We start from the raw sequence: 22,850 nt of genomic DNA, 5'->3' as shown, positions 1-22,850 counted from the left end.
CAAGCACCGTTGGTCGGGATGATTCAGGCATGGCTGGTGTGGACGGTGAGGACACTTTACGCACGGGTGACAGGGGTGGTTCGTGAATGGCTGGCCGGGATGAGGCGGGGAGGTCCGACATCTCAAGCATCGTTGGTCCGGATGATTCAGGCACGGTTGGTCGGGACGTTGTAGGCAGATCCGACAGCTCAATCATCGTCGGTCGGGATGTCAAGGGGGGTTCCGACAATTCAAGCCTTCTTGGTCGGGACGGAGACGCCGAAAATTCATGCCTCGCTAGCCGGGGTGGAGAGGACAGGGCTCGTGACGTGGCCCGTGGAGGCATGGTACTGGAACTCGGTGACAAAGGTGCGAGAGGAGTTGCTTTTGGAGTGGGAATTCGAGCTGCGAGATGGTTTGCCCCGACAGCAACAAAATAACTTGCTGTAGGCGGTGCGGTACTGACGGTTGGTGACGGCGTAGACGAAGGGGTTGACCACTGCCGAGGCCCAAGCGAGTACCGATGCCAGCACGTGGATGGACGGGACTCGAACCTGTACCGGACACGAGCAGGAGGAAGATTTAACACTGTCATCATCATTATCATCATTACAGTCAGCTATCATTATCATCAACTATCATTACTATCACCATCATCGTCATCATTATCATTATCACAGTCAGCTATTATTATCATCAACTATCATTACCATCATCACAGTCAACCATCATTATCAGTAACATTATGAACTATCATTATCACTATCATCATACTTAACCGTCATTATCATCACTGCAAAATCATGATCATCATCGTCACAATCAGTCATCATTATCATCACGATCATGCATCATTATCACCATCACAGTTAAACATCACTTTCATCACCATTAACACCATCAACCATCATTATCATCAGTCAACCATCAATATCATCATCGCCACAATCAGTCATTATTATCATTACAATCAAGCAGCCTACAAGCCTCAGTTCATTAATCCTTTCAGCTGGACGAAGTTAAGGTGGAAGAACTAGGTCTCTCCGTGGCCACTCATTGCTATTCCCTGGCGCCACTCCATGCCTTCCTCCCTCACGTCCTCCTCCACTCCATCATCCACCTGGTTTACACTGCACCACTACCCATTGCCATTCCACTCACCTACGTCCTGCCCAAACCACCCTACCCTACACATCATCTTACCCAAACCACCTACGCTCATTCATACACATATGGTCTTCAGGTGGCGATCAGAGTTAATTTTCACACATTCCCTCTTACAAAAGTTCGGCCTGATTGTACGATGACAGTGATACTATGTACTGAGTAAGAAAGCGATTTATTAAGACACATGCTTGTACTTAAAATGGATATTAGTATTACTCTATATTATGCTTTATCTCTGGCCCGATCTTTTCCTGGATATCTACCCCCACCTTGACTGCCTGCCCGCCTCCATGCCTGTCCGCTCTCCTTTACGGTTGTCTTCCTCTTACCGTATATTGTTTGCTTGCTTACTTCCTATCCTTCCTATTGACTTCCCTGCCTGCCTTCTTTGTCTCGCTAGCTATTCCCCAGCTTCAATACCTCTCAGTTTACCTACCTCCATACCTTCCTTCCTACCTTTCTGCTCTCTTATCTTCAGTACCTTCTTTTCTGTCTATCTTTCTACCTCTCCTCTTCCTGTCAACCTCCCTTTCTTCCATCCTTCCTTTCTTACCTTTTCATCAGCCACATTAATGATCATGAGAGGCTGAGATGATGTCAGGAAGAGAAAGATTGTGAGCGTCATATGGGTGAGACACAGGTCCATTTTCTCTCTACTTCGGTGCCTCTCTTCCTGCCTGCCTGATTTATTTTTTCTCTCTGTCTACTTGCCTACCTACCAGCCACCGCACCTCCCTGCCTGCCTACCTTATTCATTCCTGTCTACTTACCTGTCTCCCTCCCAGTTTTCTCGACTACTTCCATGCGTACTTATCTCCCTCTCTACCTTCCAACCTACCTACCTGCCATCCAACAGTAGTAGTCTGTCTTCCTCCACGCTTTCCTCTCAGTCTGCCTGCCTCACTACCTCCCCCTTTATCCACCACCCTACCTTCATACATTTTTTCCTACCTCCCATCTACATCTCCCTACCCTCATATATACCTGCCTTCCTCATACATTTCCCTCCATTCCTCCCTGTCTCCCATTCTTACCTCATCATCGGCCACGTTGACGATCATGAGGGGCAGGAAAGACGCCAGGAAGCACAGGAAGATAGTCAACATCATGCGGGTGAGCCTCATGTCCTCCTTCTTGGTGACGGCGACGCTGGAGGGGCTTATGGTGCCGCCTTTGCCTGCGTGTGCTGCCAGTTTGCGTCGAGACTGTCGCACCTGGAGGACACAACACACGCATTTTTATTTTTTTTTAGCTTATTCTTGCTGCTGCTGCACATGCATACGGTTAACAGTGCACATCTATACCGCCCTCAGAGCACATGTGTACGATCATCAGCCCACAAGTATACGGCCCACAGTACATATGGATATGGCCTTAGTGCACTTGGATATGGCCCTTAGTGCACTTGTATGTGGCCCTTAGTGCACATGTATATGGCCCTGAGTGTATATGCATGACCCCTAGTGTGTACATGTATACAACCCTCAGTGGACATTTATATGGCCCTTAGTGCACATGTATACGGGCCTCAGTGCACATGTATTCCGCTCTTAGTGCATATGTATACTAACCTTAGTGCACATGTGTACGGGCCTCAGTGCACGTATACGGCTTTCGGTGCATATGTACAGGGCCCATAGTGCACATGTATACGGGCCTCGGTGCGTATGTATACACGTGCACAGGAGGATGCACGTAAAGCCATAGGATCATCTATGTATCACCAGAGTTGCGTAATGAACAGTATTTTTTATTCAGTGTGATGGAGTGACACAGCATGAGTCAGTCAAAATTAGCCTTTTTTAATGTAAGGTGGACGACAGGGAGATACGGGGGATGGGAGAGACAGGAGGAGGGAGAGACAGATGAGCTAGAGAAAGCAAGCAAGAGACAATGTGAAAGAGACGATCGGTGAGGGTCAATGAAAAAAAATAAAATCTTCTTTATGTATGAGAGACTGACTGAGTGATAGGCAGGGTGTTCAGTTAAGGTCCGTATGTTTTATTCTTAACAGAGAAAAAAGGGTTATGGGGAAACAAGGTGTAAGGTCATCATTAAAATCATTACCCTAACTTTTTTTTTCCACTAAGAATGGTACGAGGTTTGAAAACAGGATAAGCAGTAACAATCAAAATGTACCTTGTAATAAATGGCCGAGTAGCAGACGACGATAGCAATCATGGGCAGCAGGAACCCGAAGAGGAAGAGGAATTTCTTTGGGGACGATCCTTCCTTCTTCAGAATGGTGCAGGAGAAGGTGGGAGGGTCGAGTCCAAGGCGGCCCCACACCCCGATCAAGGGCGGGACCATCATGCCAAAGGAGAAGGCCCACACCAGACCGATCATGAGGTAGATGTAGTGGGGGCGGTACACGCGGTCGTAGATGCCGTGGTGGGCGATCAGAATGTACCTGTGGGGGAATGGAGGGTGTTTGTGGGGAAATATTTATCTGTTGGAGAGAGAGAGAGAGAGAGAGAGAGAGAGAGAGAGAGAGAGGACTGTGTGTGTGTGTGTTAGAAATAGAGAGCGTTGTGGGAGTTACAGTACATCCCTTGTGAGGGTGGAGAGGGGGATGGTACCCTTAATCATGAAATATATCAAGCTGAGTTATGCTCCTGATCTTGTCAAGCACATCAGAGGGAACGAATCTCAAGCTTAACATCAATAACTTAAGCAGAGAAGTTAGATTTTCACCCCTTCTTGTATATTTTCTGCTGATTTTACACCGATGCTGCCACCACAAGGAACACCATGCACGTTTCTATTGGTTTTATTATTTTTATGCATTAAGGGGTTACAGTCTGAGTATTATGGCACAGAGTTAAATAGTTCCGCACGACTGTGAAGTATGTAAAGGAAGACTGGTTGTGAGGGTGATATTTACCTGTGTGGGAGTGGGGAAAGGACACGCACACGTAGATACATAATACAGTAACACAATCATACACAGACACAGAACCCAGAGACGATGAGAGAGCGATATATGTCACACCTGTTGACGGTAATGGCCACCATGTTGAGCAGCGACGTTGCCACATTTCCGTAGAAGAAGAACGGGAAGATACTGCACAGAGTCTCGCCCAGCACCCAGGCCTCGTGGATATATCTGTGGGGGAGGAAAGAGGAGTTAAGTTACCATCATACTGGGCAAATATTCCAACGATCATCGGTCTCACTCTCTGATCAAGCACTAGAAATCTGCGGAAAGTGTGGACTTGCTAGTAAACCAAGAATGTATGATCGTCGATTTTACAGTTGACCAAAGCCACAAAAATAACATATATACTTTTAAACGTTTGGTCTTTCCTAGGAGAGTGTTGCAGTTACTTTTGCAGTAACTCCTAATTTGGTGCGACACAGTCAGGATAAGTGGTGGCGATGCTGGCTGGCTTAAAGGAAACACAGGAATATATTTTATGCGGAACGATCAACTGAAATTCTATTGAAAACAGCGTTTTTGCATTTTGTCGTTGTCACTATCAATCAATCAGTCATTCTATATACACAGCATATTTAACGGTACATACATACAAAACCCAAACCCTCACATGCTGTTCGTATGGCAGTCCACAGAATCGTGGACAATGTTGACAAGAAACGTACATTAATCCGAGGTCGGTGAAAATATTGTCCACTGTAATACAGCCTCAGTAGAGGTGTTAGGTGATGGTGATTAGGTTAGGTCTAACTTAACTCCTGCAGGCCGTGAGGTACAGGTTAGGTTCAGTTAGACTATTTACATTTGGTTTGTTAGGTTAGATGAAATCAGGTTTGGTCAAGGTAAAGTAAAGCAGAGTTAGGATAAGTTATGGTATGCTATGTTATGCAATCTTAGGTCAGACTGATACAAGTTAGGATAGCTTAGGTTTGGCTGGGTTAAAGCAAGGCTAGATAAAGTTCAGTTTAGCTAGGCTAGGTATGTTTTAGTCAGTTAAGGTAAGGTAAGGTAAGGTAAGCTTAGATTAGATTTGATTAGGTTTTATTAATTTCGGTTAGGCTGGGTTAGGTTAAGTAAGGTATAATAAGATAAAATTACATAGATTATGTTTCTGGCCACACACACCTGGAAGCGATGAGAGGCATGTTGATGGAGCAGAAGAGCAGGTCACTGACACAGAGACTGATGACGAAGGCGGTGGTGGCGTGCATTCGTAGTTTCTTATTGCGGCTGAGTGCGATGATGGTGATGAGGTTACCTGAGGGGAAGAGAGGGGTAGGGGTTAGAGAGGTGAGAGAGAGCGTATGAGTGAGGCAGAGAAAGAGTGAGGAAGTGTGAGAGGGGAAGAGGAAGTGTAAGGGAGGAAGAGGACGTCTGCAGGAGGTAAAGGAAGTGTGGTAGTGAGGGAGGCAGTACAATGTGAGGGAGTGAGGAAGAGAAAGTATGATAGTGAGAGACAAAGGAAGTGTGAGAGTGACATAAGAAGAGGAAGTGTGACGGATGCAGAGTTAAGGAGAGAAAGGCAAGGACTGTGTAAATAAGGAAGAAGGAGGAAGTATGAGGAGAGGAGAGGAAGTGTGAGAACGAGGGAGAAGACGAAGTGTGAGGGGAAAAAGAGAAAGGGGCAGTGTGTAGAAGGCATATATGAAATCATGAGTCAATGAGTATCAAAGGTAAACGTAAAAAAATAAAACTATTAACAACCAGGAACTGATATGGAGACTCAACAATTGCAGGGGTGACGAAATGCTGAGCCGACAAAACAACAGAAAACGGAGAGAGGAAATTAGGAAGTTGATGGCCATTCTGTGTGTGTGTGTGTGTGTGTGTGTGTGTGTGTGTGTGTGTGTGTGTGTGTGTTTTGCTGCTATATTAGCGATTTTATGGGTAGATCTAAGTGCTATTATATTTAAAACGATTCTTCAGGAATCTTTGCTAAATCTAGTCAATTTCAGCTTTTCTCAGTGGTTTTAGTATTTTCTTAGTGATTTTCTAGACTTTTTTTTTTTTTTATAGTGCCTTTGTATCAATTTTAGAGAACAAATATAGAGACCCCAGGGAACCTGTTTCTAGCAACTCTTTATAATTCACCCACCGTAATACCAGGCAGACGTTCATTGTACTTTACATCCGCTTCCGACCATTACAGTTCACGATCCGGCCACCAGGGGAGATTGCTACGTCCACAGAATACGTGTTTGTGTGTGTGTGTGTGTGTGTGTGTGTGTGTGTGTGTGTGTGTGTGTGTGTGTGTATTTTCTCATATTTCGTTTAGCACTGGATATGTCTGGTTGTGCTGTGATTATGGTAAAATCGTTTGGAAAAAGAACTATATCAGACAGCTGTTTGCAGGTACTTTGAAAGAGGTAAATTTCTGAAGGTAGAAGTGGATAGAATTCGGCCTACAGAGCTAGAGGTAAAGATATAGGTACGTTTATAGAGAGGCTGAGAAAGGTAAGCCTAGACAGAGGCAGAGAAAGTGGTAAGCTTATACAGACAGAGCTTGGGAAAGAGGAAAACTTACACAGAGAGCTAGTTACAAAAGAAGTAGGCTTATATAAACAGAAGTAGTGAAAGAGATCATGTTATGGACAGCTAGAGAAATAGTTCAGTTTATATAAAGATAGAGGAAGAGCTCACCTTAGGTACAGACGAAAAAAGGACTCATCTCATACGTAGATAGAAAATGAGATTAAATGATGTACTGAAAGAAGAGTAGCTGAACTTAGAGAGAGAGAGAGAAATAGCCAACTTATACATAGAGTAACTGCCCAGCTTATACAGATGTAGGGCAAGAGTTCAACATTTACGGACAAAGGCAGAGACAAAGGAATATTTTCGGCAGTCATGTTATGTTCTTCACTACGCATAATCCCATAGTTCTCCCTCCTGCCATACAACCATACATAATAACCATACATGAACTCCGTGATATGGAAAATTTGTGCCTGTGGTGTGGAGGCGATGAATTAGAAGGCATGAATGATGAATAAATGAAAGTATATCCCGTTTCACCAAGTGCTCTGTTAATGCTTTTCCGACTTTGTGCTTTCGGTGTTATGCTTCTGTATCTTACTCACCCCATCTGTTCACAGGATACGTGATGATGATGATGGTGATGATGATGACTGATGATGATGGTGATGATGATGATGATGATGACTATTATAGGTCTGTCCTCTTTTTCTCGTTTGTAAATTCTACTCAGCATTCTGAAAAAATAGCAAAAATAATGAAGATGATGATGATGATGATGATGAAAATAAATGAGAGGATGGCGATAATGATGATGTTAAAGACGATGATGATGAAGATGACGATACTGACGAGGATGCCAGCTAGGACGACAACGCCAATAACAATGGTAAAACTGAGCCAACGTGAAGGCTGTGTGGCAGGCCGGGATCCAGTACCGGCCTCCGACACAAGGGAGGGGAGTTCTTTTATAGCACGACCGTGACTACTTTAACACTGATCTGACGGTAAGCCTGCAGTAGGCCGGACACACACACACACACACACACACACACACACACACACACACACTTGTATTCTCTTTGTGTTCTATTTGCGTATTTCCCTCGGCCTATGGTGTGAATTGCAAAAAGCTGAGCCGGATTTTGTACTGTTATGTAAACTAGGTGTCATTATTCTGCCAGTCATGTGTGTGTGTGTGTGTGTGTGTGTGTGTGTGTGTGTGTGTGTGTGTGTGTGTGTGTGTGTGTGTGTGTGTGTGTGTGTGTTAGTTTACGAACAGGATATGTCATTCAAGACCAAAACAAATAAGGGATTTTGTGAATGGAATCTTCAAAACAACGACAGGATTTAGTGAATGTAATCCCGTAGTAACAGTGTAGGTTATGGAGGATGGAAGTCTGAGGGTGGAATGTGGAAGTTGGAGGGTGGAGGGTGGAGGTTGGAGGCTGGAGGGTGGAGGTATTACCCAAAAGTAAGAAATACGTCCTCGGGCTAAAGGATGTAGACATATTATACTCTACCGTCAGTTATCATAAAAGCATAATACATTTTCTTTTGATAGGGAATAAATGTTTGTATATTCGTCGGGGCTTCCTATGTGACTGTTCTTTTGTGGCGAGATCCTCCCACCGTGGCTAGGCATGCTGTGGGCCAGTTACTAAAAATGCTCAGTAATTATACATCTTGACAGGAAAGGACAATTATCTATGACTACTCCTTTGTGTCGACCCACTTTTATGGAACTGCTACTCCTTCACCGCCAAAGATCTCCCGTAAAAGCTGAATAAAATCGTCTGGCGTTATCGGTGTTAAAGGAGACGCTTTGGAGAGAGAAAAAAAAATTTGCAGAGATTGTTTCCAACCTCTTCACTATCAGCTGGCCCTCCTGAGCTGCGTGAAATCGTCTGGAGGTAGCAAGACATCATTTATCATCATCATCATTATCATCATTTTATCCTGATCTAGTATTCACCTCGAGAGGAGATGAGGTAGGATCCAGAAACTAGGAAAGAGAAAGAACAGCGTGGGAGAATGGTCACCAGCATGCCCAGCGAAATGGACCCCGCAATTATTATTCACACATCACTGACGCTTCCGGGCTCCTGGTTGGCTCCATATCACACGCTTAATTATAGGCTTATTTTCGTCTTTTCTCTTTTTCCCTTGTGGATATCGGCATCTATCTATCTATTTATCTGTCATTCTATCTATCTATCTGTCTACCTATCTACTCGTACATGCGCTTTTCATGCATCTATCATCGAGAGAAGTCCCGAGTCTGACAGGCTTAACGATACCAGAGTTACCACTCTCAACCTACTTTCACTTACATTCACGTAAACAAAATCGTCTGGTATTGGCCGGAATACCAGAGCTGTCTTCATCATGAGACGGTTAATCTCTTCAGCCCAAGTACGTCATATTCTTATTTCTCTTGCAGCTAACAAGGAATTTTACTGTGATTAGGAGAGCGCTTTAGAAATGAAGGGGTTAATGAAGGTTAAATCAAACTCATTCATTTTGGGAAGTCTCTCTCGAGCTTGATGAAACTGTCTAAAAAAAAAAAAAAAAAAAAAAAAAATTAGTGAAACATTCAACACCTAACAGTATCGGTGTGACGGTGTGTAAAGTAGCACCATGGTGTCACCAACAATCGAATTCACCCTGGACGAAAGCACGCCTCTACCGACTGCCTCTCGTACACAGCACGCCAATCTACTCGGCAGCCATGTCTCCAACCCAGACAGAAAGGCAGCTAAGTACCCCACTGGCCTACCTGATAATGAAAACGCAGCACAACGCCCCTGACGCCCAGTGAGACCCATGCTGATGAGAGGATGGTTGCGTGCACGGGATAGAGATAGATTCATGAATAGATAGCTTGATGGTACGACAGACAGACTGATAGACAGATACAGACAGATGTAGATACGTAGACAGATAGAGGGATTAATGGAGAGACGGACAGACAGACAGATATCGTAAACAGATAGATGTAAAGACAGATGGGGCTAAGATACGAGTAAATGTGTGTGTGTGTGGATGAGTAAATTGGGAGTGTGTCGCCCTGTCTCGGCTATCTTCCTTTTTTGGGGGAAGCAGCCTAGGTATCTATCAATCTATATACTGTATTGAGAGAGAGAGAGAGAGAGAGAGAGTATATATATATATAGAGAGAGAGAGAGAGAGAGAGAGAGAGAGAGAGAGAGAGGAGGCGTATTTACTAATGGTTAAGGCGCATGTGTATGTGTATGTGTTTATAAGCGTGTGTGTTCTGTGTATATGTATGTGTATTCATATGTGCGTGTATGTATGAAAGAATGTTTGTGTTCGCACAGTATTTATGTGTGTATGTATGTATGTATATGTGTGTATGTCTGTATGTATGTAAGGTAGGCATGTATGTATACATGCAGCACATGTGTATGTAAGTGTGTGTGTGTGTGTGTGTGTGTGTGTGTGTGTGTGTGTGTGTGTGTGTGTGTGTGTGTGTTTATGCTCCCATCGCAATCTGGATACCCGGTAAGTGGCAGTGATACCCTATTCTGGGGAAGAGATGGACGGGGATGGGGATGTGGGGGTGGGGAGAGAAGGAGAGGGGAGATAGGGGGTGGGAGAGAGGAAGAGGGGATAGGGGGTGGGGAAAGAGGGAGGGGGGGATAGGGAGCGGGTAGAAAGGAAGAGGGGAGACAGGGAGTGTTAAGAGAGTGAGAGAGGGGGATAGGGGATGGGGGAAAAAAGAAGAGGATAAGGAGCTGGGGACTGAGTGAAAGGGGGGATAAGGCGGGGTAGGGCATTACACTATCCTCTCAAGTCCACTTACACTCTCGTACACTTCACGTTCTCTCTCACTTTCATTACCACACACTCATAAACACTTACACTCGCACATTCCAAATTCTAAGTCACTCACTCTCGCTTTTCATTAGCATATACTAAATCACACTTACTGTCACAAAACTTTCCCTTAATCGCACTTTCTTTTGCACACACCCACACGTGCTAACGCTCCCGGATTCTCAACCCCCCCTACCCCCTCTCTCTCTCTCCTACCAAATGTTGATATCAGTTTAAGTGGCACTATTTTTTTCTGTAACAATATAGTTTGCATAAATAACACATAAAAGGAACAAAGACCTTCTCAGTCGAATTTTTAATCTCGCTACCCTCAGACAACTTTCTTCAGATTTAAGAGAGGAATGTTTGGGATGAAGAATGTGGAAATAGCAGTTATCTTGTAAGTCATATTGTTGCAGCTGGATTATCTGAACCAACTTACCAGAGGCCCTTTACATCATTTCTTGGATACACCATTTCTTGTATATCTATCTATTTATCTATCTATCTATACATATTCAGCTCAGTCAGGCGGCCACCAGACGATTTTACTGAAGCTAGGAAGGAGCTCTAACAGTGAACGGGTTAATGAAGGCTTTATCTAACCCTTCCAGTTTGAAAAGTATCTCCAGAGCTGAATGAAATGATCTAGTAGTGGCAAGAATGAAATATAAAATGTGTTTTTGGTCTGTACGGGTTAACACACGTGAAGTAAAAAAACAGGTAAGCCTTGGTGGGCGAGGAGAATACTTGCCTTTATCACGGTCCTTATGATAGCGGTAATGGCACTTAGCAAAGACACACACAAGATCACACACACACACACACACACACACACACACACACACACACACACACACACACACACACATACACACACACAGACCCGCTCTCCCGATAAGCCGAGGGGGAGGTGGTGAGGGTAGTGGTGGTAGCAAGGCCTCAAGAGTGGGTAGAGATAAATAATGACAGCTATGTTACGTCATACAAGCCCTAGTATACGTCATACTACTGTCCGGCTGAGTCATACATACGTCTTGGTTAAGCTATGTTATATTTTGTTTAGGTGAGTCATACATTTCTCTAGGTGAATCTTAACTGACCATACTTACAATATTATTACTTGATTTTAGTCGTCTGGGTGCTCCCTACACTCGTCTAGGTTTATCTCCATAGGTTATTTTCGTTTAGCTGTGTCCTGTATCTCTGCAGGACAACTTTCTTCTGTTATACTTGTCATACATTCGCTTTGGCTAATAATACTGGGTTATAGTTGTCTAGGTGCATCATACGTTCGTCTAGATTAAACTTACTATGTTGAGAATGACACAAAAAGTTAAATAAAAAATACACACTATTACAGATATTTTCTAGACAGTGATGTTAATTTAACAGGGAAACAAAGGGATAACTAAAATGAACGTGACTGAAGGATGTTAAGGCCGTGGCACCGACTCACTTGCAAGTACAGCCGAAAATTTCACCTCTTCTGCTTCTCATTTTCTTTTGGCTAATATTTCAATGCTGAGAGAGGAATTACGAAGAGGTGAAGCAGGATAGGTCGGATCATTAAAGAGCAAAACTCTCTATAAGTAGGCAGGTATAACTAGTATGGGTTGTGAGATCTGTGTGGTTTCTCTCTCTCTCTCTTTCATTTATCTTTTTCCACTTCCTCCATCACAAGAGTCTGTTGGATAGGAGGGCCACCTGCTGTTGTGTGTGTGTGTGTGTGTGTGTGTGTGTGTGTGTGTGTGTGTGTGTGTGTGTGTGTGTGTGTGTGTGTGTGTGTGAAGGTACTGTGGTTTCCAGTCTTATTCACATCATACGCCATTCCACAAAGCTCTTGTAACCTTCCTCCGTAATAAAAAACAACACAAAAATAGCGAGGTAATGTTAAACTACATATACAGAGAAGCAAAGGAAAACAGACTTACTATGTTCTGCCTCTTGATATAAAAAAAACTAATATAACTTTGAGAATTAATGGTTACAATGACAGTCAGGAACCTTCTCTCACTTCACACATAATCACAGGCTTTCACACATTCAGATCTCCGATGTATACTCACAGGAAACATGGATTTGGATGGGAAGACTCAGGCTCAGAAATCTCATATCAGTGCCCCCCCTCAAAAAAAAAAAAAAGGATATACAGTAAAAATAAAAGTAGAACTGCCATTACTACAGGAATTATCTGGTGGTAATGGTCAAACTGATATCACCTATATAGTAAATGTAGCTAAGTGAAATTAAAAAATAAGTGACACGTAAGTTTAAATAAAGACGTGAGCGATAATGGAAGCGTAATTAAATAATTAATAAATGTAAATGTAATTAACGAACTAACTAAGTGTATCATTAATCCCAACACTAAGAGGACGTGTATTGTTTTATTCCCTCTCATTCCAAACGACTTCACAAAGCTAAGGGAAAATTTCTGAGCTGGGGACGTTAAATAAAGGCTTCACGTACCCTTAGTTAAGTAAAATTGACTGGTGGTACCCGGAGTAAAAAAAAAAAAAAAGACAATGGGGGGAAAGGGGGTTATAGAATGAAGTTGTTTCTGCTACTGATTATCTCCGGTCTGTCTGGCCAAGGAGACCCGTCGACCACAGGTAAGCAATTGCTTCTATGGGTCTATCCTACAGGTACGATACAATGCAGATTCGGCCCCTCCCCCCTTTGTTATAGCGTCTCACCAGGGTCGGATCGAGGTTCTCCCCACGACAAGATGCCAGGAAATATGATGAGGTTTGGCTCCCAGGTGGACACCACAGCTAATCCACTCAAGGTGACCAGCGCCACCACGTGTAGGCTCCTCAGCAGCGACAGAACTAAGTAATAAATGTAACTGAAAGGAAAGAACTACCCGGTAAGTAAAACGCGTTAGTGTAACCCATTCAGTAGGTGCTGGTGAGGGACGCCTACATGCCGTGGCAGTGATATAACTGGGCGGCTGAACTGCCTGGTTATACGAACATTCCTCACCTATTTCCCCTTAAAAAAAAAAAAAAAAAAAAAAAAAAAAAAAAGTTGGTCGACTGCACGAGATGAACAACTTAAGCCTGCAGTTCACTGGGTTCACCTTTCAAATGAATCTGGGGCTACAATAAAAACAACGCTGTCAGTAGTTTCTTTTTTCTCTCTGTTATACTTTGTTTACTGAATTAGTTTGTTCATCTTAGGGGAGACCTCTTGTAGGGCCAGTCAAAGCCATAACCAAACACCCCATTTCGGAGAGTCCCTCTAAAGCTGAGTAAGTCCGTCTGGAGATAGTAAGAACAAGGTAAAATAAAATACGCCATTGGACTCAAGGTGCTAGTCCTGAAGCCGACAGTCGATCGAGTTGGGGAATTAATTTAGACTACTCCTGACGACTTTGTTCAAGGATGATGATTATAACGGAAAGGATTAGAGATATTTACCCACTGGCTCTTTCTATCAGGGTGAGGGGTGAGGTAAGCTAAGAGGAGAAGCAGGGTGAGGGGTGAGGCACGGTGAGGGAGAGAGGCAGAGTGAGGGATGGGGAAGGGTGAAGGGAAAGCCAGGATGAGGGGAATGGCAGGGTGAAGGGTGAGGCAGGTTGAAGGGTGAGGCAGGGTGAGGGAAGAGGCAGGATGAGGGGAGGGGAACATTGAGGGGAGAGGAAGGGTAAGGGGTGAGGCAGGGTGGGGGTGTGGCAGGGTGAGGGGAGACTGTGTTTGGATAAAGAAGTATTGTGATGTGAAGGTCAGAAAGGTCGAGAGAGAGAGAGAGAGAGAGAGAGAGAGAGAGAGAGAGAGAGAGAGAGAGAGAGAGAGAGAGAGAGAGAGAGAGAGAGAGAGAGAGAGAGTGAGAGAGAGAGAGAGAGAGAGTCTACAACGAAAGGTATATCCTCAGCTGCATTTAATCGTCTCGCTTTAACTGAATAAAAACATTGCTCTTCCTGTGCCACTAGTGGAGAATTATCATGTGTTACGAGGACGGCCCATCAGCGTTACCAGAGTGTACCCTGCACCATTTCCACTTCTTAGAACCCTTTCCGTTGCTGACATATTTTATTTATTTATTTATTCTAAGCGTCCATTGACTGCTTGGCTGTGTATTAATTTCTCCACTCTTGACAACAGCAAACTGAGTCGTCCCCGAAACACACAAAACAGGGGGATGCAATACACAAACTATTCTGTATATCAGTAACACTAAGAAGGAAAGAAGCCCCAACTTTTTGCATCTTTTCAACTTCCAGTAAAAAAAAAATCCCAGTGTATACTAGTAGCCTGGCTGAAGGGTTTTGCATCTGGCGTCTGCATTAACTCATAAACACACTCTTTATTTTTTATATTTTTTTTTGCCAAAGATATAAATAGCATGACAAAGCCAGGCAGTAACATGAAGAAGTTTGCTGACTGTTTGAGGGTTCATGAGAGGTCGCTTGATGGAAGATACATGTACGCTGGTTTTATGGATCGCTGTTTGTCTGGGGTCAAGAATTTTGCCCTTTGCAATGCGTAGGATCCCGAGGCTGGGCTATCGTTGTTCAGAAGATTATGGACATGTGATAATGGCCTACGTCACAAAGACCAGGTTCACAAACAGACTGATGATTAAATCTGTCTCATAACTCAGGTTTATATTGGGCAGATATAAATAAATAAATAAAGAATGAAGAAAAAAGAGAACTATAGGAAGTTTCTGCATACTTTTTTCCATGTTATTCTTGCAAAACCAAACAAGAGATCGTAAAAATTTCCTTTCATAATTAAAATGCATGTATAGAAAAACAAAAAGGGGTCACGGAACGATTATATTCTTTCCTTGTCGTTAATAATAATAATAATAATAATAATAATAATAATGATAATGATAATAATAGAAACTGCAACAACAACGAAATGACTGGAGGTTAATTAGTGAATCTTGCCACTGGTCGCATAACTGAATATGGAAAAAAAAAAAAAAAAAAAAAAAAAAAAAAAAGCTGCCTTTTATGACACCGAACCTGACCTTCAGCTGGAGAGGCGTTGCAAACCACGGAACCAGCAGACGTGCAAATGAGTGTGTTGAGAGTGTGTGACGGTCAGGCCAAGGTTATAATGCTCTCAATATTGTACCTCCTGGGAGTCACATTCTTGCCACCTCATCTGCTTGATAATGTGTGTTAAGGATAGTAGGATGGCAGAGAGACGATGCAGTATACACAACCACACAGAGAGAGAGAGAGAGAGAGAGAGAGAGAGAGAGAGAGAGAGAGAGAGAGAGAGAACAAGTAGTCTTTGTCACAGGAGTTTCTGAATGGACCTATATACTCCTGCCCTGCGCTGTGGCCCTCTGCACGCACACACACACACACACACACACACACACACACACACACACACACACACACACACACACACACACACACACACACACACACACGAATACAGACACGAAAACACACAAACGCATCCACACATGTAAATGCACAAAAACACACTGAGTTAAAGACATGGCTACAAACAAACAAGCAAACGCACACAAGTAACAGACACATGCATAAATACACAGACACAGACACAAGTAATCACATACATTTACAACTACGCAAACATTCACTCACTCACAAACAATAAAACAGAGACGTAAAACTGTCACACACATATACACTCAAAAACATACATACACATACACACGCACACACAGTGATACATATGTACGAACACGGACACACTCATAAGCTTACATGCAAAAACAATTATGCTCACAAACGTATATAACACGTTCATCGAAAGCTTCACGCGTGAGCACACACACACACACACACACACACACACACACACACACACACACACACAGAAACTTAGATTAGCACGTATGCAAACACACACACACAAACAGCATCATGTAAACATTGCCAAGAATACATAAACGCTCACTGCACGGAAAACACACACACACACACACACACACACACACACACACACACGCATCAAAGAAACACAGTCATACAGTAAATTGGTGCGTACACACACACGCACATAAACATTAATTCACACACACACACACACACACACACACACACACACACACACACACACACACACACATATACACACACACTCGCTTGCCAACTGGTGGACGGGAGTTCGCGCCTCGCTCAGGCTGCGAAAAGTTTCACTGACGAAGTGGGTGGTTACTGTCCAGCTTGAGCAAGGGGACGGGTGTGTGCTTGTGTGAAGGTCACAGCCTTGCCCTTAGATCGGACTATATGAGCTCTCAGCTCCCTTCCGGGAGGGTAAAAGCTGACGATCACGACCATCAAGTGATCCTGACCGACCCGGTGAATTACACACACACTTCATTCTCGACATTCTCGCATAGCCATTAGCTCACGCAGACACTCATCCCTCTGACACGCACGCACACACACACACAGACACAGACACACACACACACACACACACACACTCCATTCTCGAGACTCACGCATACACAGGCGTTCACGCAGACTATAACCCCTCTGACATACACACACACACACACACACACACACACATACACACACACACACACACACAGACACACACACACACACACACACACCACAGGGGGACTCACGAGAGTCAAGTTACACGCCAGGCATAAACCCCCCTCCGGTCCCTCCCTCCACTCTCTGCCCAGGTCACCCAGTGTAAACAGAGGGCTAAGCAGGACTCTCTCTCTCTCTCTCTCTCTCTCTCTCTCTCATCCAAGGCACAAACACTCTCTCGCCCAAGAAATTCGCTTTTTTCTTCTCTTTACCACCGGACACTTACTCTCACAAACGAGCACCCACTTCCTCTTTCACTCTCTTTCAACCCAGCCACTCTCTTTCTTAGGACATCAACATTTTCATTCCGGGAACGTAATATTTCGTCAATACGGCTTACCATAAACGATATTATTCAAGTCAGAAAAGACCTTCTATAGAAAAGGTAGAATTAGACAGCCTCCATTAACCCCATTACGTGACTTATTTGTGTTGTCCTTGCTCTTTCGACATGCTTTTATTCAACCTAGCTCAGACCTCCTTGTGTGGGGTTGTTAAATCATTCGTCAGCCCTTCAGTGCATCCGCTGTCTCAACCCTGTCGCGCCTTTACGTCAAATCCACGTCACGTCCTTTCGTCATGTCTGCTTCAACTCTGCTTCAGTCTTCCACAGTAGGGGTTCTCAAAACTCCTTTCCCATCAGGTACCCCCCGAGTTATCAGATCATTGACCCGTACCGCCATTACTAAGATAAATATAGAGTGGTTGTGTACTAACGTCAAATTAGTAAAAAATTCCTACTTCACCGAATACTGCACAATTCCTGAAGTGGTCATTGCTTTATCATATAAATAAGCTGCCACACTCATTTACAGCACCGCGTTAATGTTAACACAATAGTTTACTTATGACGACCGGAATTAAGTTTCAGTGTGGATGTTGTGCACGTTTTGTGGAAGCATTTTTTTTTTTTATTGCTCCGTATTATCATCTCAATAACTGCACCCAGTGGAATAGGCATATTCTATACTGATATTTCTCTCGTCTTCCATGAACTGTTCCTCCTCCAAACCCTCCTGCATATCCCTGGGTGTCCGCGAACCCCAGCCCGAGAATCCCTGCTTTACATTATGGGATTCGCAAATATACTTGAGAATGATTCCCTAGTGAAACCAAGAAGTGCTTTTGAAGAACAAGGAAGGTTCTGTACTGTTCTCTTTGTTCCGGCAAGAAGTAATCACCTTCATGACGCGGTATTAATCTTGAGATCGTTTGGGCATCCGTGTCCAGAACTGCTGACTTAGTATTACCGTCAGTCTTGCCAGTTTCTTTTTTTTCTTTTATTTCGTTTTTCGTCAGCTTTGTCGGAATTTCGTGTCACTGTCGGCCGGTCTCTTACATATAATTTTTTACGTCACTTTTCGTTGCGCCACTTCTACATTCCATCAGCTTCCTTACGTCCGCTCTTTGCCACTCTTCTCTTTTGCCAACTTTACATAAGTTCTTTCCGTCAGCTTCTACATAATAATAATAATAATAATAATAATAATGACAATAATAATAATAATAATAATAATTCATCTTTGCAACTTATAAAGGTTATATGTCATCGGAAATCGGTGTACACACACACACACACACACACACAGGATTTGGCCACCCCTACGAATGCAGCCAAAATAAAAAAAAGGGGGGGGAGGTTCTAGACTTTACCTGTGAAAATAATACAGGAAAACAACACGTAATAACTGATGCAACTTTTTCTAGACGGCATTACAGAATTTTTTCCTGTAAGTTTCTGCAGTTTATTAGTGAAAATGGCTCTTGCAAAATTCCCAGAACAGTTTGCACGTGTGTGGTAAAGTGGATAGCGCCTCTCACCTTCCACTTAGACAGGCTCGAGTGTGTAGTTGCCGGGTGATGGTGTGGAGAATATTGGAAAGTGCATAAATCGGCAGGGAAGAACCAGAAATGACAACTAAGCTATAGTGACACCTTTTAAACTCTACTGTTGCTGCTTAATATTATACACGTTTTGTTATTTCCTCTACGTTACTCTGTCATCCTTTTTATGCCAGTCCTGTCTGTTCTTCTGCGTCAGTTGTTAGTCCACTAACGTCATCTTTACGTTCCTTGTTAACTCAGCTCTCCGCGTCAGCTCTACGTCAGCCTCGTATTCCACAGCATTTATAGTTCCGGGGCACAAACAGAAGCAGATCCGCCAAACAGTTTGCTCCTAATCACGTCCACTTCTCACACAGTCAGCCTTCCGGACTCTGCATTCACTGTTTTTCAATGTATTAAGTTTACTCACCAGCTCCTCCCCCAAAAGGGTTTATTTATTCATCATCATCATCATCATCATCATCATCAACAATATTATGCTAGAGTCACCATCAACACTTTAAACCATTAGGCCGTATTCATGTGGACATAAAGATTTCGTGGCATATCTCTCTCTGTTATTATTATTGATATAAACTCTTAACATTCTCTTGTATGCTACTTATATCTTGTTAATATCCACGTAGTCTGCATCAATAACACAATGAAGGATATTAATGTGTAAATATGAAGAATATGTAGCTAAGGAAGAAGACAGTTCATTCATTTATCATCATCACTATCATCATCTTTATCATTATCATCATCACCCTTTCATCTGTTTATTCATAGTATTCAATTCACTCATTCCTCCCCCTACCTCCCACACCCACTCATCACTCTGCTTACTCACTTGGTCCACCTCACTCACCACCTCCGCCTCCCACACACACACACACACACACACACACACACACACACACACACACACACACACACACACACACACACACACCGCCCACACTTAGTACTCATGACGTCCACTTTCCTTAACATCTCTACTCTACATGGGCATGCTCTCTCTCTCTCTCTCTCTCTCTCTCTCACATACACACACACACACACACACACACACACTGCTATAATCATTTACTCATTCCCTCCAGCTTACTCACAATCTTCCGGAAACTCCTGGCACTCAAGCGTCCCCGGAGAGTGAGAGAAACTTGAGTCCGTGAATTTCCGGGGGTTAATGCATTTCCGGAAGCAGTTACAGAGGAGAAAATATTAGGGGAGAAAAAAAAGAAAAGAAAAGGAGATGATATGTTAAATAAGGCTACGAAAAATAAAAGGAAAAGTGTTAACTGATTTTTTATTTTTTTTTTCCGGAACCAGTTCAGAAGAAAAAAAAAAAACAATGAAAAGGAGAAGAAACGAGAACTTAAAATGGGTCAGAAAAATAAGAGAAAATAGTTCATGCATTTCCGGGATTAATATATTTTTTAAAGAGCAGTTACAGATCAGAAAAATGTTTGAAAAAGAGAGAAAAATAAAACTACTGAGCAATAAATAAAAGTAATAAAAAAAAAGAAGAAGAAATGACAGAGAACCTGAGGAGTAAGGGATGTATAAGTACGCAATCCTGCAAAAGGGTTGATGGTGACTCTCTAATGTTATCACTGATGCTGTAGCGGGACTCCTTCACGCGGTGGAATCAGTACACTCGGGTAACGAACTACTCGGCTGTACAAACTCCCTCAACTCCCGCATTATCCGCCGAAAGGAGGATGGTGGACTGCAGGAGAAGAGTAACTTAAGTCTGAAGTCCACCGATTCACACACACACACACACACACACACACACACACACACACACACACACACACACCGCTCGCTGGTGCAGTGGTAACGCTCTCGCCTGCCAACTGGTGGACGGGAGTTCGTGCCTCGCTCAGGTTGCGAAAAGTTTCACTGACGAAGTGGGTGGTTACTGTCCCCCTTGAGCAAGGGGACGGGTGTGTGCGTGTGTGAAGGTCACAGTCTTGCCCTTAGATCGGACTATATGAGCTCTCAGCTCCCTTCCGGGAGGGTAAAAGCTGACGATCACGACCATCAGGTGATCCTGACCGACCCGGTGAATTACATACACAAACAGCGACAATCCTTATAATTCCGGGAGGTGTCTAATAAGCTGAATAGAGTCGGGTGCCAGTGACAGGAATTAAAATTTATATAGGAATGTTCCAAATCCTATCAGTACAGAAGGGCGTCCACAAGCTGAATACAGTCGTGTGGCAGTAGTAAAAAATAAAAGACGTCATAACAAAAGGTGGAGTTAAAAAGAGAGCATATGTTTCCCGCCAGCACTGAATACAATCGAGTGTCGGCTGGAAGTGTGAATACAGAAAAGAATTCACCGCACTGAAGGGGTTAACAGGAGAAGCAGAGTCTGTTGGATGAAATATAAAAAGAATTGTGTGAAATGACATAATGAGCCTGAGTTATGTAAAGTAGGGGTGCTCTCTCTCTCTCTCTCTCTCTCTCTCTCTCTCTCTCTGTATGTGTGTATGTGTATGCATGTACAGTATTATGTATGTATGTATGTAAACACACACAAACAATCTATCTATCTATCTGTGTGTGTGTGTGTGTGTGTGTGTGTGTGTGTGTGTGTGTGTGTGTGTGTGTACGTGCGTTACACAGGAGAACGCTTGTGTAATGGTAAGTATAGTTGGCTTGAATCTACCAGCACTGGAGTACAAAGAACAGCCACATATACACAGCCTCACATCGGTGTACAGTGCACACAGTCATATATAAAACTGGTGCAGCCTACACAGTCGTACATAAAGTCTTTCACTGGAGTACACGGACAGTCATAAAAGCTTTCAAAACACATGAAGAAAAACAACTTTGCATTGGCGTACAGAGAACAATTGTACTCACACACACACACACACACACACACACACACACACACACACACACACACACACACACACACACAGATACAGCGTTGTACTAGTGGACACAAGAAACGTACATAAAGAAACAGTCGCGCTGGTTTATATTAAAAAAATCATGTACACATTTGCAGTCTTAAAAAAAAAAGGTACCTAAAGGGCCCTGCATCGGTGCACACACAAACGCACATAAAACAGCCTTACATCAGTGTGCAACAAAAAAAAACACACACACACACAGACGGAGCCTTGCATTGGTGTATACACAGAAGGGACAAACAAAAGGGACACAGCTTTAGAAATCCGAGAGAGGAGTTTGTTGATACTAGGGTGATGAACCAAACGGGATGAGTCGGTGTTTAGGTGGGAGGGTGTGTGGGTGTGGGAGAAAAGGGTGTGTTGGTGGGGTGAGTTGGTGGTGGTGTGTGAGAGTGAGAAAATGCAGTGGTAGTGTGGTGAGTGGGTGGATGTGTGTGTGGGGGTGGGTGCGAAAGGTACGGGAGGTGGTGGTGGTAGTGAGAGGGTGATGAGGTGAGTTGTGGTATGGCGCGTAGTTGGGCTACTGGATGGCCCTGTCCTGTGGCCAAATCAAAGTCGTCCTGCATGGAATTAACATGTGTGAGGTGCCACTACCACCGGAAGTGCCGGGGTTGTGAGTGGCGCTGTGACGTCACGGTGCCTGGCGGTGTATAAGGGAGGCTGGTGTTTCGTGGGAAGGAGAGGTGCTTTGGGTGGCTAGGAATATACATATACATTTATTCATCTATCTATTTCTATATCTATCCATTTATCTATCTATAAACGAATATGCATAAATCCACTACCAGGCTACTGTAGTCCAGATAATTTAAGCACCGGCACCAGGATACCATCATACGTCCATGTCAGTGTGTTACTTGATATAGCTTCGATTCGACCCGTAGCACATTAACACACGACTCTCTCCAACCTGAAACCTCTTCCACTAAACCACTGAGGCACTGAAGAACAAAAGTTAAAGGCAGGAAAGAAAAGGAGGGGGAACATCGTGATATAAATGAGAAGACACAAGTTAGAAGAGGACACAGGAAGAGGACACAACTGGGGGGGGGGGAGAGAGAGAGAGAGAGAGAGAGAGAGAGAGAGAGAGAGAGAGAGAGAGAGAGAGAGTAGATAACACAGGAAAAGAGGGGAG

At 43.6% G+C, this 22,850-nt stretch overlaps 1 protein-coding gene across 1 annotated transcript in view; it reads right to left on the bottom strand.

Moving 5' to 3' along the window:
• Positions 1 to 266: 266 nt before the first annotated feature.
• The window catches only part of LOC145401233 (protein trapped in endoderm-1-like), a 64,861-nt gene continuing 42,277 nt past the window's right edge, over positions 267 to 22,850 (bottom strand). Inside the window, exons 2-6 of the mRNA XM_080273554.1 lie at positions 5,210 to 5,342; positions 4,139 to 4,252; positions 3,286 to 3,556; positions 2,181 to 2,360; positions 267 to 533 (exon numbers count right to left, since the gene is read on the bottom strand). Of these exons, the coding sequence (XP_080129680.1) occupies positions 267 to 533; positions 2,181 to 2,360; positions 3,286 to 3,556; positions 4,139 to 4,252; positions 5,210 to 5,342 (965 nt within the window). The remainder of the gene's footprint in view (positions 534 to 2,180; positions 2,361 to 3,285; positions 3,557 to 4,138; positions 4,253 to 5,209; positions 5,343 to 22,850) is intronic.

This window comes from Coenobita brevimanus, chromosome 55, assembly GCF_032717465.1.
Source record: "Coenobita brevimanus isolate Jiangsu-jjx chromosome 55, ASM3271746v2, whole genome shotgun sequence".
Classification (NCBI taxonomy): Eukaryota; Metazoa; Arthropoda; class Malacostraca; order Decapoda; family Coenobitidae; genus Coenobita; species Coenobita brevimanus.
Note: the sequence above shows the minus strand (reverse complement) of the source record. Positions and strands in the feature narration are given on the sequence as shown.